The sequence below is a fragment of the Macaca thibetana genome, chromosome 5 (genome assembly GCF_024542745.1).
Source record: "Macaca thibetana thibetana isolate TM-01 chromosome 5, ASM2454274v1, whole genome shotgun sequence".
NCBI classification, from domain to species: Eukaryota; Metazoa; Chordata; class Mammalia; order Primates; family Cercopithecidae; genus Macaca; species Macaca thibetana.
In genome coordinates, this window is record NC_065582.1 from 31,190,722 (window position 1) to 31,208,945 (window position 18,224).

At 37.0% G+C, this 18,224-nt stretch overlaps 1 protein-coding gene across 7 annotated transcripts in view; it reads right to left on the reverse strand.

Moving 5' to 3' along the window:
* RXFP1 (relaxin family peptide receptor 1) overlaps positions 1–18,224 on the reverse strand; it is a 125,095-nt gene that overhangs the window by 24,369 nt on the left and 82,502 nt on the right. For 6 of the 7 annotated variants that reach the window (XM_050789779.1, XM_050789780.1, XM_050789776.1 and 3 more), the window contains 4 exons: positions 16,290–16,361; positions 16,129–16,200; positions 11,320–11,394; positions 1,676–1,747 (listed from right to left, as the gene is read on the reverse strand). In XM_050789779.1, the coding sequence (XP_050645736.1) occupies positions 1,676–1,747; positions 11,320–11,394; positions 16,129–16,200; positions 16,290–16,361 (291 nt within the window). The remainder of the gene's footprint in view (positions 1–1,675; positions 1,748–11,319; positions 11,395–16,128; positions 16,201–16,289; positions 16,362–18,224) is intronic. The other variant, XM_050789777.1, reaches the window with a different exon arrangement.

Below are 18,224 nucleotides of genomic sequence, written 5' to 3' on the forward strand. Positions count from 1 at the left end.
AGAGAAGAACAGTCTGCAGAAACAAAGATAATGAATATACGGTACATTTTTCCCATAAAGACATTTTGAAGTAGTATAAATAATCCAATTTAATTTTAATCCTAAATTTCTCAAATGTTTTAATGATGATAATAATAGAAATTCAAAATTTTAAGTGAAATAGGGAGGGAAGAGCTTTGCAAGAGAAATGGTGAAAACCCCTGCTTTTTGAATACAGACTGCATATCTTGCAACCAAGCGCATACGAGCTGTTTTAGACTTGTCTCTTCAGTCTGCATAGCATGTCTGTCTAACAAAATAGCCCACACACCACAGCACTCCTACTCATTTGTTACTTGATGTGATTTAGGGCAGATCTGCCTAAGGAAGTCCACTCTTAGCTGAACCCCTTTAGAAGAATCTCTAATTTGGGATGCTGAATCAGACTGTTTAACTCTTGACTTTTTTGCACTGATCTCATATGTTATCAGCTAGCCTAGAGGACCAACTCAGAACTAAGTTTTAAAGGGCTTTTAATGTTTTAAACATTGTATGATGTGTCTTCAAATTGTCCTTTCTGATTTATTTCCTCACTGCACTCCAAACCATTACCACCATTTCCCAATATTCTTGGACCTTAAAAGCACAACACCTGCCAAGAGGAAATCCACAAATAATCTCTTAATACAGAGGTTTCCTTAAAAAATAAATACAATAGAAAAGAAATTCTAAGTTTTTCAGATATTTGCTCTGTGTCCTTCAGGTGCAACTTGGTTTCCTTTGGGCAATTACTATACACTATTTTGCATGACTTTATATCAAGCACCCTGCACCTGAAGATTGCTGAACTCAGGAGGAGTTCAAACTGGAACTTATTGGAATCCATTGGAATGAGGAGTATAATTGGAGAAAACATACGGTAATATCAGTAGGAGTTATTGCATCGCCTATATACAGGGGTCCTGTGTAGTCTAGGATAATGGTTTTCAAATATTTCCTGTGGTAACACACACTAAAAAATGTATTTTATATTGGATCATAAAACACACACACACAGAGACACACACACACACACACACCCTAAGGCTCATGAAACAATACATTTACTATCTGTATTGCAGTCTGATATAATCTATTCAATTAAATTCTGTTTCATTTAAAAATGCTCACAAGGGTATACTAAATTATGCTATATATTACTTTCATCACCTACTTATTAGTTGCAATCCATAGTTTGAAAAACATTCTGGTAAAATAAGCTGTGAATAAGAGAGTTGGATTTTTTTTTTTTTTTTAACTGAAGGAAGACCTAACATCCTTTACTTTCAACAGAAAATGCCATGTATATTTAAAATAGGCCAAAGATGCATAAGAAGGAATTACACTCACTAACACTTTAGGATTTATGTTGATGTCCATCATTACATCCTCAGGGCTGTGAGCATTCAGCAGTATTTTGTTTTTCATTTTGATTGTAACAATTTTTTCACAATTATAAAGAAAAAATTTATGCCGTAATAATTTGCAAAGGATAAACATTCTTATAGACTAAGACTTCAATTTAGCGTTTCTCAAACTGAGATCCAACGACAGACTCTTGATGTTCTTTGGGAATTTTCTCCCATAAAATGGGTGTTTTAAAATTTTATTTGTAAGAAAATATAATATTACTTCAAAAGCATAGCATATTACTTACAAAACAGTTAAATTACTGCAGGAAATAAAAGTCAAATTTCTTAAATTATGGATATGGTTGCCTTCAAGGTCCCTGGAACATAAAAATAAAACGATACAGCTAAATCTTAATCATGGAGAGAAATAAATTGGTTAAAATTATTTGCCTTCTAATAAAATATCTTTTCTTTACATACTATTTATTTCATATAGACTCTCACTTGTAGCCATTTCTATTACAGCTGAAATTATAGATATATAATATCTATATTATACTCTCTTTTTCTCTGTTAATAGTAAAAATGTTTTGCTTCCCATCTGTATCATGAGTTCATATGGGCATGTATATTCTGAGAAATCGAAAAGAACAAGAAGTCAAATCGAAAACATTTGTCATGATAAATACCTAATTTATTAACCAATATTTCATAATGAATCATATTAAACATTTGTCCCAAGTTACCAGTGGAATTTCCCTAAGTGGTGTGATTTTATTTTGCTACAGTTTGCATCAGATTCTATTACTGTTGCAGAAGCTGCTGCTAGCCAAACAATATTTAGCTCCTACCTTTCCAGCCTAATCACTCCCCAGAAAAAATTCTCAATAATCTTTTACTATTGGGAATACCCTTATTTGCTTTTTATGTTGTCACAAAGGCCAGTGCAGACAGAGAGCAAATAGCAGACCGCCTTAGGTTCTGCATTTCCAATTCAGAGAGCTACATATATCTCTATCTGTCTGTCTATCTATCTATCTATCTATCTATCTATCTATCTATCTATCTATCTATCTATCTATCTATCTATCTATCTATATCTACAAATATAATCCTCCTGGGAGTTCCTTGCTGTGTGACGCCTGTCACCATAAACCTCCTTAAGGTCTAAGCATAAAAATGTATCAAAATTTTTGTTTTACTGTCTCTTCATAGTTATCTTGAAGTTACTCTTTTATTGTTCCTCTTCTTTCGTAAGTGAGTATATGTTGGAAGTTTATAGAGCAGAGGAAGAGAGCTGAGGTTTAGGGGTAGACTTTCAAAAGTAAATGCTGGCCCTTAAATCTACTCAGTCTCTTCTAACACTCAGCTTACTGGTCACCACGTAACATAAAGCTGTTCAGGAATAATTGTGACTAAAACATGTGAGCAGAAGTGTGATACGGCATATAAAATCTGAAAGGAAACATGGAAAGCATTAATAGAAGTGCCTATACTCCACTGTCTACATGTGAGTCAGTTTTATTTTAGGCGCTGCATTAAAAACAGATGCTGACAAATCAAATATATCTGGAAAATCTGGAAGACCAGGATGTAAAGTATCTAGAAATCAAGGCAATTGAAGAATATGGGTGTATTTATAACAAACAAAAACAAAATGAGAGATATCTTTGAAGTCAGGCTATAGAATATATCAGGGGTTTTTTATGTTGCATTGGATTTTGCAAAATTAGATTTGTTGGTTGTGGGACATAAAACATTTCAAATTTAAACCCAATTTAAACCTATCTAGCAATCTGTGATATCCAGAGAAGAAGTTTCTTTTTACTACAGGTATTTAGCACAGACAATGTATCATATCTCTATAGTTTTGAGACAGGATTTTTGTACTTCATGGGATATTGTATTAGAATCTTAAATATGGATTCTAGATCACCCTTCCAAATTTCTGTCATTCTATTAAGTTGGAAGCTAATCACTTATAGTGCTACTTTTTTTGGTCTTAGTTTTGGCCAAGGCTTTTGGCCTCTCATAATGTATGTTATCCGTGACAGGGAGTGGCCATTTCCTATTTAGTTGCTAATCATTACCCTGAATCTACCACCAGGTGGTGATGCTCTCTTAAGTCTCACAAAATGCTCTTAATGAGGCGAGTTGATGTTCCTATTTAGTTACTTATGTAACTTTTTTATTAAGCTGGCAAAAATATTTGTTAGTACTAATTTACTAATTTGTGAAAATCAAAAAGAGGCACATATTGGGGCACAAATTAAGGACATTTGATTAAATTGGTAGTTTAATTTTGCGTTTATTTTAACCTTGGGTTGTATATTTACTGTTTTTTTTTTTCCTCCCGTGTTAATAATAAAAACATCTGGAGTCATATTTGCATGATGTGTTTCTATGGGCATGTATATGAGCTTACGTATGAATATGTATATCTTCTTCCTAAAGTTAGTGGTTTTAGTCCTTGATACGCAGGGATCTGGTTTGCAGCATACCTCTTAGCTAGAGTAAAAACAACAACAACAAAACCAAAATAACAACAAAAAATCTGTTTCTTGCTCCCTAGCTGCAAGCTTTAATGGAGTTAACAAAGGGGTGTTTAATTTTAATTTTTATTTTTTTACTGTGTTTAAACCACCACCCTTCCTATCTAATGAACCTCTGAGCCTAACCATTTTACTTTTCCCTTTATACCTGGTAGAATTGGATAAAAATGAAAACTTTGGTGGTTCTTCAATCTGAATAACAAAAATAACAAAAGACAAAAACTATAATCTTGTCTATTCTCCCTTAACTTGTCCCCTAGTGGCATTCAAACATGCAAATCTTACTCTCTATCTGCTTCCTCCTCTACCTTTTAAACATTTCTGGCTCCTATTTCACAGAGAAAATTGAGGTGATGAAGAAGGGAAAAGCCCTTGACTTGCTGCCCAACATCTGTAAACTTACCTGTATATGCACCTGGTCTCCTTCTACTCTCAGAGGAAGAGATGACCCTTCTCCTGTTTTAGGCTAATCCCTCCATCTGTTTTCTTGAGTTTGGTTTGTGTATGTGTATGTCCTAAAATACATGGTCAGTTTTGGTGAATGTTCTTTGGACATTCTTTGCTTTCAAGTTCATATCTATTAGGATTAGGTGCACATACATATAACAGAGACCCATCCATAATAGCATAAATACACAGAGTTGTTGGGGTTTTTTCCCCCAAGGAAAAAAAAAAAACTAAAGTTGGGCAGTTCAGGGCTGATATGGTTGTTTTACAAAGTTGTTAGAAACCCAGGATCTCTCATATTCACTGATCACATGCTCCTGTCTTCATGGTACAAGATACTGCTAAAGCTGAAGCCATCATATTCATTTCTTTTTTTCTGGATAAAGAAGGCAAAGAAAGGACCTGCATCTTTCTCTTTAAGGAGATTTTCCTGAAATTCTGTACTGTAATACTTCGACCTCTCTGGTCAGAACTTAAGACATATCCTATATGTGGATGCAGGGAAGTGTGGGAATGTAGTATTTTTAGCTAGTTATGTTTCTGTCCCAAAGAAAGCAGTTCTGGTATTGAGAAGGGGCATTGCAGTTTGATATACACTGATTAGCATTAACTTACCAATCAGGTTATTTATTTATTTTGGTTCTACTTGATTTTTTATGGAGTGAGAAGTGGTGGATTATCTTTATTTTTATTTTTATTTTTGAAAAGGAGTTTCGCTCTTGTTGGCCAGGCTGGAGTGCAATGGCACGATCTCAGCTCACTGCAACTTCTGCCTCCTGGATTCAAGCGATTCTCCTGCCCCAGCCTCCTGAGTAGCTGGGATTACAGGCATCACGCTTGACTAATTTTTTTTTTGTATTTAGTAGAGACAGGATTTCACCATGTTAGTCAGGCTAGTCTCAAACTCCTGACCTAAGGTGATCCACCCGCCTGGGCCTCCCAAAGTGCTGGGATTACAGGCATGCACCACCGCGCCTGGCCCAGTGGTGGATTATCTCTTACTGCTTACGTATGTCTACATTTTCTTTTGTTTTGGTTGCTATATTAATTTCTTTGGTGTGTATAGACTCGTAATGTGGTATCTTTTATTGGAAATTGCAGTTATAGCATTAAAATGTCATTGTGTTGTTTAATGCATATTGGCCAGAATTCTACCTACTTAGATAAAACATACGATGCTTGCTTTCTTTTGTTTGCAATTACATGACATACTTTAAAAAAATTGTACATACTTACGGTGTATAGCCTGTTTTGATATACAGTACATAGTAAAATGATTACTACAGTCAAGCAAATTAACATATTCATCACCTTACATAGTTAATTTTTTTAATGGTAAGAGTACCTAAACTCTACCTTCTTAGCAAATTTCTACTATACAATACAGTATTATTAAACTATAGTTCTCATGCCATATATTAGATCTGTATTCTTACTCATCTCATAACTGTAATTTTGTACCCTTGAAACTACATCTCCTCATTCCCCCTGCCATGACCCATAGCCACGATTCTACTCTCTGTTTCTATGTGTTCAACTTAAAAAGAAATTCCACATATAAATGAGATTATGCAGCATTTTTCTTTCTGTCTCTGGCTTATTTCACTCAGCATAATGTCCTCTAAGTTCATACATGTTGTCAAAAATGACAGGATCTCTTTTAAGGCTGGCTAGTATTCCATTGTGTATATCTACCACATTTTCTTTATCCATTCAACAGTTGTTGGACAATAAGGTTGATTAATATCTTGGCTATTGTGACTAATGCTGCAATGAACATGGCTTTGACATACTAATGGAATTTCCTTTGGATATATACCCAGAAGTGGGACTGCTGGATCATATGGTAGTTCTATTTTTAATTCTTTTTTTGTTTTTGAGACGGAGTCTTGCCTGTCGTCCAGGCTGGAGTGCAGGGGTGTGATCTTGGCTCACTGCAACCTCTACCTCCCGGGTTCAAGTGACTTTCCTGCCTCAGCCTTTTGTGTAGCTGGGATTACAGGTGCCCGCCACCATGCCTGGCTAATTTTTGTATTTTTCGTAGAGATGGGGTTTCACCATGTTGGCCAGGCTGGCCTCGAACTCCTGACCTCAGGTGATCCACCCATCTCTGACTCCCAAAGTACTGGGATTACAGGCGTAAGCCACTGCACCCAGTCCTATTTTTAATTTTTAGAGGAAGCTCCATATGTTTTCCATAACAGCTGTACTAATTTATATTCTCACCCACAGTGCACAGGAATTCCTTTCTAGTTACATCCTTGTCAACACTTGTCATCTATTGTCTTTTTGATAATAGAGATTCTAACAGGTGTGAGGTGATACCTCATTGTGGTTTTAATTTGCATTTCTCTGATGATTAATGTTGAACATTTTTGCATATGCCTGTTGGCCATGTGTAAGTATTTTTTGAGAAATATCTTTCCAGGTCTTCTTTCCCAGTCTTTTTTCTTTTAATAGGTGAGTTTAGCCTACTTATATTTATTGATATAATAGAGTTGGCCTTAGTCTGTTATTTAAAAATATTATTATATGATTGCGTAGGTTTAAAAAACTTTCACCTCAGGTTTTTTTGTGTAATATTTATCTTAACCTAATGGTGTTTTAAAAAATGTATTTTTTACGATATTTAGAAAGGTTTGTATATTCTATTGGCAATTTTTATAACTTTACCCAATGCACTATACCTTCTTTCTTTTGATGATACTAAGAAATGATAAAATTTGTGTACATTGTCTTCCTCTCTGCTCCTCTGCCTCTCTTTACCATATAATATTGGTACATGCTTTTTATTGGTGTTCACCTTGGGAACCACTATGTGTCTAATCTATGGATTTGTCAGTTGTTGTTTGTTGTTTTTTCCAGAGACAGGTCTCCCTCTGTTGCCCAGGCTGCAGTGCAGTGGCACAATCATAGTTCATTTCAGCCTTGATCTCTCAGGCTCACGCTACCCTCCCACTTCAGCCTCCTGAGTAGCTGGGACTGCCTACAGGTGCATGCTACCATGCTCAGCTAATTTTTACTTTTTATTTTTTTTGAGACAGAGTCTCACTCTGTTGCCCAGGCTGGAGTGCAATGGTGTGATCTTGGCTCACTGCAACCTCCGCCTCCAGGGTTCAAGGATTCTCCTGCTTTAGCCTCCCGAGTAGCTGGGATTACAGGCGCCCATGACCACGCCCAGCTAAACACGCAGCTAATTTTTTTAAAAAAAATTATTAATAGAGACAAAGTCTCACTACATTGCCCAGGCTGTTCTCAAACTCCTGAGCTCAAGGGATCCTCCTGCCTTGGCCTCCCAAAGTGTTGGGATTATAGGTGTGAGCCACCACGCTCGGCCAAAGATTCATCAGCTTTAAATGACATCCTTTGACTTTTAGCTATTTCTCTTCACAGTTCTATTGTTTTTCACTTTATGTATTTTGAAACTGTTTACTCATTTAGGATTATCACATATTTTTGCTTAACTGATCTTTTTATTATTATATGATATCCCTCATTTATCCCTGGTGATAATCCTTGTTCTGAAATCTTTTTCCTCAATATTACCATAGTCTTTCTGGCTTTTTAAAAAAGTTAGTGTTGCGTTTCTTGTCCTTGTTTTACAGTGTATAATGTTTCTATTTTCTCTGATTGCCTTAAGATACTTTTCTTTATCTTTGGTTTTCAGCAGTTTGACTATAATTTGTCTAGTTTTTCTTGACTTCTGCATGGATTTTTCTGAGGTTCTTAGATTTCTGGTTTGTGGTATTATATTAACATAAGAAAATTCTTGGCTATTATTTCTCCAGCTATGTCTTCTGTTCTGTTCTTCCTTTTTTTTTTCTGTGACTCCATTTACACATTTGTTAGATAATTATATTATCCTGCAGCTTTTAGATTCTCTGTTTTGCCTTTATTTTTGTCTCTTTTTTCTTTTCGTTTCCATTTGAAAGCTTTCTTCAAGGTTGTTGATTCTTTCCTTAGCTGTGTTCAGTCTGCTGCTAAGGCTGTTGAAATAATTTTTGTTTCTCTTTTGTAGTTTCCATCTTTTGCTAAGATTTTCTTTATGTTCTTGCATATTATCCATATTAGTCATAAGCATTTTAATGTCTTTGTTTGGAAGTTGTAAAATCTGAGTTATTGCTGGTTCTGGTTTTGTTGATTGCTTTATAATTTGACAATGAACTTCTTTTTCCTTACCCTTTTGGGGATAGGGCTGTCTCAGCTTTGCTGTTCCCCCTTCCCCAGAAGCCAAACTCTCATAAGAGCATTTCCTGCCATGACCCAAGTGGGCACTACCCACCGCTTTGATCCGTGCAAGATCCTGGGCTGGAGTGGGTTTTTTTTTGTTGGTACCCTGGGGCAGAATGCTCTAGTTTCTATTCCTCCTATGGAAGTAATGGATATTTGCCTGGTCCCTGGGTGCAGGAGGATTTTCTGTCCCACTCCAAAAGGCTTAATACTTTTGTTCCCTGAGAGGGGTGAGTTTAGAGAAGAAGGTAGAGTTTTGTGTCTGTGTGCTACAATAAGGGCTCTGTCTGGTTTCCTTACCTACTCCTAGTTTTTCTTGGGATTGGTGGAGCTGAGTGAAAAAGAGCCTATTAAAGATAGCTAAATCTTACCCTTGCATATGGGGTTCCCAGTTCTTCTAAAGTGCTATAGTAGCCCACACTTAACCTTACAAGTTCATTAAAGTTTTAGCAGCTTTCTTTGTACCTGGTTTCACGCCAGCCAACTCTTCATCCTGTGCTCTGCCAAAGGCAAAATAGTATGTATGTCCCACATCTCCTTGTTGTTTCTTAGAATTCCATTTATTTGGCTACCTTATGACTGTAGCCTACTGATGGGCTCCAGAAAATTATGACTTTGTAGATTATAAAGCTCTTTCTTATTGGTAGAGAGGAAGCATTGTTGTCTCGTGGCTTTCTATATCTTAATCACAATAGTATAGGAATGGAATTATAATATATGTAGTCTTCTATGACTTTTTGTTGAATAATTCATATGTTCTTGAAATTGAGTCATGTTGATTGAAGTACTGATAGTCCATTCATTTTCACTGCTGTGTGTATGCGTGTGTGTGTGTGATCACATTTCATTTTTTCATTCTTTTCCATGTCTTCTAGTACTTTGCACTATTATGCATTCCCATCGTCTTCTATATTTTCAAGCTTTTCATATTGACTTCTTTGGCTAAGAAATAAACTTGCTTAATTTCATCTCAAAAGAAAAGTTTACTTTATTTCTTGACTTTTAGTTCACCTTTGGCTATTGCCATATCTGTCCTTATGCTTACTTATTACTTACATTCCTTTCTTTTTGAATTTTACAACTTTTATTGTGGCATTTACAGTTTCTCATTGCTTTGCAAGAACTAATAGAGGTTTCAGTTTATTGTCTTGCAAATATCTTACAAGCATAATTTCCTGGGCTGTCATCTGTCTCTTTATTTTGTGTGTATTATTCCCCTAAATCAGAGTTTAAATAATGTTTGGCCAACAAATCTGTCAGATTTTCTAGTTCATACTGTGCTAAATGAAAGTTCATGCACGGTAAGTATGCTGTGATCAGTTATAAAAAGGTGAATAATTATAAAGAAAAGCATTATTATTAGTAGAATTAAAATCAGGATAATATTCACTATCAGGAATTCATATGGAATAAGTTGTTCTGGATAGCTAGAATTTACATATGAAAACTTTAGTAACAAAATTTTTAATTTTATTTTTAAATTTTAATTTTTCTAGTAATAAATCTTAATCATATTGATGTTTATCTGAAGTATATTGTATATTTTCTTGCCTTTTTATAAACAAAGGCAAGGTTTATTATTGCCTGTACATAATACATAATACATAATACACACAGTTGCTTCTGGTCTAAATGCACACATTTTAATTGCTAATTACGTAAGTATTGTTCAATTGTGCTTAATTACTAAGTTGGGATTACTGAGGCTGTAATAGATGCTAATGTATTCATCGGAACCAAAATTCAATTTTAATGAAGGATATTGAACTTAATTTGCCCTTTCCTTTATGGCTTAGCTTGTTTTCAATGTATAGTACAGTATTGTTCTGTCATACCAAAATGCCTACTGGACTTAGTAACTTTTCAGGATGTTTGTTTTTTTCTGAGAGGTTGCAAATTAGTACAGTTTGAATTACTGTCATTGCTTTTTATAGCACTTCTCACTTACGCTTTTTTATCAAGTTGGTAGTTGTTACCTCTGACTACAATCAATGCTTCTGACTCTAATTTTTCCTCTTCCTTTTAGTTTGACATTTGTAATCTGGTATGAGCTTAGAAATCAAACAACCAACTTGTGAGAATTTCTTGTAAAATAAGAGACAGAGGGAGTTTTCATATGACACAGCATATGGCAGTTTGTCGACTGAACTTGTTAATAGTTATTTTGATTATTTCTTTCTTTTATTTTTTACTTGTATTCTAAATAGACAAATTTACTGGATGATTGAGTTTGGAATGGTGGAGTGATACTTATCACTACAAGCAAAGCTACTGTGTAAATATTCCATGGAACATATTTTACCATAATTAGTTGTTAAAAAAATATTCCTATTATTCAGAATTCTAGAGTGAAATTAAAATGACTTAGTCTTTCTGTACCAAATTAGAAGGTGAGTATATCAGCAGGGAAAGGCGAAGATGTTATATAGATGCCAGGACATTCCTTCTGTCTTTCTTCTTCCTGGCTCCAGTATATATATATATATATATTTTATTTTATTTTTTTGAGATGTTTTATTTTGCTGAGAGTTTAGAGACTTTAGTTTAGATAATGTGGATGTTTAACATAAAAATCATGTTAAAGCAGTTTGAAGAAATGTGATATGATGTTAAAAACCTTATCATTTTAAAGAAAACCTAAAACAATCTGATACCTGGAATGAATTAGGTAAAAACAGAAAATTTAATTGAGTTCTTTAAAAAAAGACACAATCGCTTACAGCCAATGTAGTCTCGGCATGTGTTGACAGAGAGGTTTGTCAGGTAAACGGGTGAGGACATTATTCATCAGGACTCTGAAAAAGGAAAAGACAAGTCACATTTTTCTGGTTCTCTTCTCATCTTGGATCAAACATGGTATTATTGTTATTATTATGAAATCACACAAATCCACTACATTAGTTTTTTCCTTCTAATTTTTTTTTTTTTTGAGATGGGGTCTGGCTCTGTCACCCAGGCTGGAGTGGTGTGGCACGATCTCGACTCATAGAAACCTCTGCCTCCCGGGTTCAAGTAATTCTCCTGCCTCAGCCTCCCGAGTAGCTGGGATTACAGGCATGTGCCACCATACCCGGCTAATTTTTGTATTTTAAGTAGAGGTGGGGTTTCACCATGTTAGCCAGGCTGATCTCGAACTCTTGACGTTAAATGATCCACCCACCTTGGCCTCCTAAAGGGCTAGGATTACAGGCACGAGGCACCATGCCCAGCCTTCCCTCTATTTTTTTCTCTGCAAGTCTTATTATATTAAAATACTTGATAGTAATAAAATTTTGACAAATATAAGCTATTATATAGAGGAAAGCAGTAATGCTAGTAACTGAAAAAAAAAAAAAAAAGCCTAAACCCTTCAACAACGAATGGTGGAAAGGAGATGATTTAAAGGAATTTTTTTCTTTACCAAGATTAATGTAGGCACACCTTGTTTTATTTTTATTTATTTAGTTATTTATTTCATTTGAGACAGAGTCTTGCTCTGTGGCCCAGGCTGGAGTGCAGTGGTACGAGCTTGGCTCACTGCAACCTCCGCTTCCCAGGTTCAAGCAATTGTCCTGCCTCAGCCTCCTGAGTAGCTGGGATTACAGATGCCCACCACCATGCCCGACTTTTTTTCTTTTTGTATTTTTAGTGGAGATGGGGTTTCACCATGTTGACCAGGCTAGTCTTGAACTCCTGACCTCAGGTGATCTGCCCACCTCGGCCTCCCAAAGTGCTGGGATTACAGGTGTGAGCCACTCCACCTGGCGGACCTTGTTTTATTGTGTTTTGCTTTATTGCACTTTGCAGATACTGCGTTTTTTAAAATTGAAGGTTGTGGCAACCTTGCATTGAGCAAGTCTATGAAAGCCATTTCTCCAACAGCATGTGCCCACTTAGTGTGTCCGTGTCACAGTTTGGTAATTCTCAGAATATTTCAATTTTTTTCCCTTTTTCGAATCAGGTTCTTGCCTTGTTGTCCAGGCTGAAGTGCAGTGGTGGCCATGGTGCACTGCAGCCTCAAACTCCTGGGCGCAGGTGATTCTCCTGTCTCAGCCCCCTGAGTAGCTGGGACTACAGGCATGTGTCACCACGCTCTGCTAACTAAAAACACTTTTTTTTTCCCATAGAGACGGGGTCTTGCTATATTGCCCAGGCTGGTCTCAAACTCTTGGCCACAAGTTATCCTCTCTCCTTGACCTCCCAAGGCATGAGATTACAGATGTGAGCCACCCTGCCCAGCCATCAAATTTTTTATTATTGTGTTGTTTGTGGTGATCTGTGATCAGTGATCTTTGATGTTACTATCACAGTAGTTTTGTGGTGTCACAAACCATGCCCATATAAGACAGCAATTTTTTTTTTTTTTTTTTTGTGAGACAAAGTTTCACTCTTGTTGCCCAGGCTGGAGTGCAATGGTGCAATCTCGGCTCACTGAAACCTCCACCTCCCAGGTTCAAGAGATTCTCCTGCCTCAGCCTCCCGAGTAGCTGGGGTTACAGGCATGTGCTACCACACCTGGCTAATTTTGTATTTTTAGTAGAGATGGGGTTTCACCATGTTGGTCAGGCTGGTCTCAAACTCCTGACCTCAGACGATCTGCCTGCCTTGGCTTCCCAGATTGCTAGGATTACAGGCCTGAGCCACCGCACCCAGCCAAGACAGCAATCTTAATCCATAAATGTTGTGTGTGTTCTGACCACTCCACCAACCAGACATTCCCCCATCTCTCTCTCCTCAGGCCTTGTTATTCCCTGAAACACAACAATATTGAAATTATGCCAATTAATGACCTTGCAATGGCTTCTAAGTGTTCAAATGAAAGGAAGAGTCCCACAAGAATTATGGGCCCTCAAGAATTATGCTAAATCTACTCTGCCTGTGCTCTGCAATGGAACAACAAAATCTGAATGACAGCACATCTGTTTACAGCATGGTTAACCAAATACTTTAAGCCCACTCTTGAGACCTACTGCTCAGAAAAAAAAAAAAAAGATTTCCTTTCAAGATATACTGCTCACACACCTTCTCACCTTAAATCAAAAGGTAGAAATGATTAAGCATAGTAAGGAAGGCATTTCGAAAGCTGAGATAAGTCAAAAAACCAGGCCTCATGCACCAATTAGCCAAATTGTGAATGCAAGGGCAAATTCTTGAAGGAAATTTAAAGTGCTACTCCAATGAACACACAAATGATAGGAAAGTAAGACAGCCTTATCACTGATGGAAAAAGTTTTAGTGGTCTGGATAAAAGATCAAACCAGCCACAACATTCCTTTAAGCCAAAGCCTAATCCAGAGCAAAGCCTAACTCTACTTCATTCTATGAAGGATAAGAGAGGTGAGGGAGCTCCAGAAAAAAAGTTTAAAGCTAGCAGATGTTCATTCATGAGGAAAGGAAAGAAGCTATCTCTATAACAGAACATTGCAAGGTGAAGCACGAAGTACTAATGGAGAAGCTGCAAGTTATCCAGAAGATCTAGCTAAGATCATTGATGAAGGTGGTTCCACTAAACAACAAATTTTCAAAGTAGATGAAACAACCTTCTATTGAAAGAAGATACCATACAAGACTTTCATAGCTAGAGAGGAGAAGTCAATGCCTGGCTTCAAAGCTTCAAAGGACAAGCTGACTCACTTGTTAGAGGCCAATGGAGCTGGTGACTTTAAGTGAAAGTTGATGCTCATTTACTACTCCAAAAATCCTAGGGCCCTCAAGAATTACGCTCAGTCTACTCTTCCTGTGCTCCACCAATGGTACAACAAAGCCTGGATGACAGCATATCTGTTTACGGCATGGTTTACTAAATACTTTAAGCCCACTCTTGGGGCCTCAGAAAAAAAAGATTTCCTTTCAAGATACACTGCTCATTGACAATGTACCTGGTCACCCAAGAGCTCCAATGGAGAGCTACAAGGAAGTTCATGTTGTTTTCATGCATGCTAACATGACATCCATTCTACAGTCCATGGATCAAAAACTAATTTTAAATTTCAAGTCTTATTATTTAAGATGTACATTTTGTAAGGCTATAGATGCCATAGATAGTGATTCCTCTGATGGATTTGGGCAAAGTCAATTAAAAACCTTCTAGAAAGCATTCATCATTCTAGATGCCATTAAGAACATTTGTGATTCATGAAAGTAAGGTCAAAATATTCACATTAACAAGAGTTTGGAAGAAGTTGACTCCAACCCTCATGGGTGACTTTGAAGGGTTCAAGACTTCAGTGGAAGAAGTAACTGTAAATGTGGTAGAAATAGCAAGAAAGCTAGAATTAGAAGTGGAGCCTGAAGATGTGACTGAATTGCTGCAATCTCATGATAAAACTTGAACGGATAAGGAGTTGCTTCTTATGGATGAACAAAGAAAGTGGCTTCTTGAGATGGAATCTACTCCTGGGAAAGATGTTGCAAACACTGTTGGAATGACAACAAAGTATTTAGAATATTACATAAACTTATTTGATAAAGCAATGACAGGATTTGAGAGTATTGACTTAAATTTTGAAAGGAGTTCTCTTGTGGGTAAAATGCTAGCAAATAGCATTTCATACCACAGAGAAATCTTTCCTGAAATTAAGAGTCAATCAATGTAGCAAACTTCACTGTTATCTTATTTTAAGAAATTGCTACAGCCACCCCAGCCTTCATCAACCACCACTGTGGTTAGTCAGCAGCTGTCAACATTGACATGAGATCTTTCACCAGCAAAAAGATTACAACTCGCTGAAAACTCAGATGACTGTTAGCACTTTTTAGCAACAAAGAATTTTAAAATTAAGGTATGCACATTTTTAGACATAATGTTATTGCACACTTAATTGACTACAGTATAGTGTAGACATAACTTTATTATGTGCACTGGGAAACCAAAAAAATTTGTGTGAATTGCTCTATTGTGACAAGGCAATACTGCTTTATTGCTTTATTACAGTGGTCTGGAACCACACCCACAATATCATTGAGGTCTGCCTGTATAGAGCAGTAACGATGTGCTTAAAAATATTGTGATAAAGGCTGGATGTGGTGGCTCAGCACTTTGGGAGGCTGAGGGAGGTGGATCATGAGGTCAGGAGTTCAAGACCAGCCTGGCCAACATGGTAAAACCCTGTCTCTACTCAAAATATAAAAATTAGTCGGGCCTGGTGGCACACACCTGTAATCCCAGCTACTTGGGAGGCTGAGCCAGGAGAATGACTTGAACCTAGGAGGCGGGGGTTGTGGTGAGCCGAGGTCATGCCACTGTACTCCAGCCTGGGTGACAGAGCAAGACTCCATGTCAACAACAACAACAAAAAGAATATTGTGATAAAATATGAGAGTGAGAATATATTCAGTTTTTATGGGCTGATATTCTAAAAGACAGAAAATCTTTTAAAATTGTTGGAACTATAAATAGCTTTATAGAATATGATTAAGAAAAGCTTTTTCATTGAAAAGGCCTCTTTGGGGTTTTAACAATTCCAAATTTAATCGTATTAAATTTAAGCATTAATTTTTATTCACGTCTTTGCTTTTGATTGAAATATTTGCTTTAGTTTAGTACTTACAAGAGAATAAGAGAATTTAGTCCATAAAACGTTGGTGGGGAAATTCGACTGAGGTGATTATCTTCAATTATCCTGCCAGCCAGAAGAAAACAATTAATTCATTTATATATCTCTTGAACCTATAAATTACTGCTATAAAATGCCACATAAATTAAACATACAGCCATTCTAGTCTGTGAAGATCTTCAAAAACACCCGGCTTCAGGAAAGTTATTCTGTTATGACTAAGATACCTGGAAGAGGAGAAATGACTACAATAAATTTTTATCTTTTTGATGTCTTACAATAAGAAAAGTAAAAACAATAATCACCCATCTTAAATTTTTTTAATATAGCATTCTCATCATGCCACTTCCCTGCCTTTGAATCTCTGAGAATTGCTATCACTTACCTTATCATATCTAGTTTTAAATTTCCCCATAATTAATTAATCAATCTATTCATTCATCTATTCATGTATTCATTAATCTACTTTGAATACTTACCCCATGGCACTGTGCTAAGCATGCCATCCCTTTCTTTAAGGGGCTTTGAGTCTGGAGAAGCCACAGCATGTGAACAGATTACTTTGTAATGTCAAGGAAAGCAGAGGGAAGTGTATAATGCATGGTTGCTCTGCCATTGCAGGGGAGAAAGCAGCCAGCTTTGTTAGGGGTAGGGACTGCAGAGTGTGGAGGAATGAGGAGACAAAACACAATTGAGAAGAGTCTTGGATGAAGACATGCAATTCACAAAGCAAAGAATGGGCAGGAGCTATTCTAGGCAGAGGAAATAGCTTATACAAAAGCAAGAGGTATGCGAGACTGACAAGTTAAGAAATCACCAGGTAATTCACTGGGGCCTTACCACGAAAGGGCTATGAGGAGAGACAGGAGATAAACCTAGGAGGCAGGCGAGGGCCTGTTCTGGTCAAAAGGGTATTGCATCCCTTGCTAAAGAGTTTGACTCTGCCTCACCCATCTTTACATCCCACTCCTCTGTGAAGTGAAATAACTCTCTGTTCTATTGTGTTGGTCTCCTCTTCTTGTCACGTTCACTCATGTCTCAGTCTCTCTCATGTGGCAATTCACTGCACTAAATCTGCTATCGAACAGTTTGATTCCTGACTCCTCTACTTATTAACAGTGACTTTGAGCAAGCAATGAATTCCTGTAAGCCTCAGCTTCCCCAACTCTAAAATGGGGATAATATCAGGATCTCCTTCCTGTGGTTTAATGTTTGAGGCAATGCATGCCATAAACATTCAGTACACATTATATTTTATAGCAGTGTCTGTGCTCACGCCTCTTACTCCAGTTTCTTCCCTCTTTCCTTTTTCTTTCTGCTTATGATTCACATGCAAGTAAGAATTCAAGTTTCACTTCCACTAACACAGGATTCACACGGATTTCTTTCTCTTCTTCAGTCTTTCATATCTTGAATAAACATCCTGTAGAATTTCTCCTGCCAGGAATCTGTTCTCTCTTGCTGGGTTTGACTTTTGCTTAGGGCTAGTGAGCAATGGCACCCCACGATAGAGCCTCTTCCTTCCCTCCTTTGCAAACCTGGAGCCCAGGTGGGCACAGTAAGGGGTAAGAAATGACTTACAACCTCAGGGGGTTCTCTTATACAAAAACCCTCCAGGTAAAAGGCATTTGATCCACTATTGCTCCCTGTGCTCACCTGTTTTGCCCAGTCCTCTTCATTTTTTCAGAGCCATTCTTTACTGCTCTGGACCTGAGATAATCACTCCTTTCGGTGAACCATAATAGCAGTTTTGGTTTCAGCAACACAGGTTTGGAACTTAAGTACTTTTAAAAAATGGTTCTCTAATGTTGTATATAAGTTGGCATTGTTTTCCCGTCTCAGATCATAAGCTTCTAGAGAACAGGAGTCCTGCCTCTCCCCAGTGATGGCTCAGTGCTCTACCTGAAACACTAAGGCATAACTACTTAAAGGGAGCAAGCCTGAGTTTTCCTTCTATGCCCTCATGGTGTCTACCTAAAATATTTGCACTCTATGAGGGTTAATGAATACTTACGGATCTAATGATTATTTAGATCCATGAATCATCAGGTATCTAATGATTATTATTATCATTTTTTGAGATGGAGTCT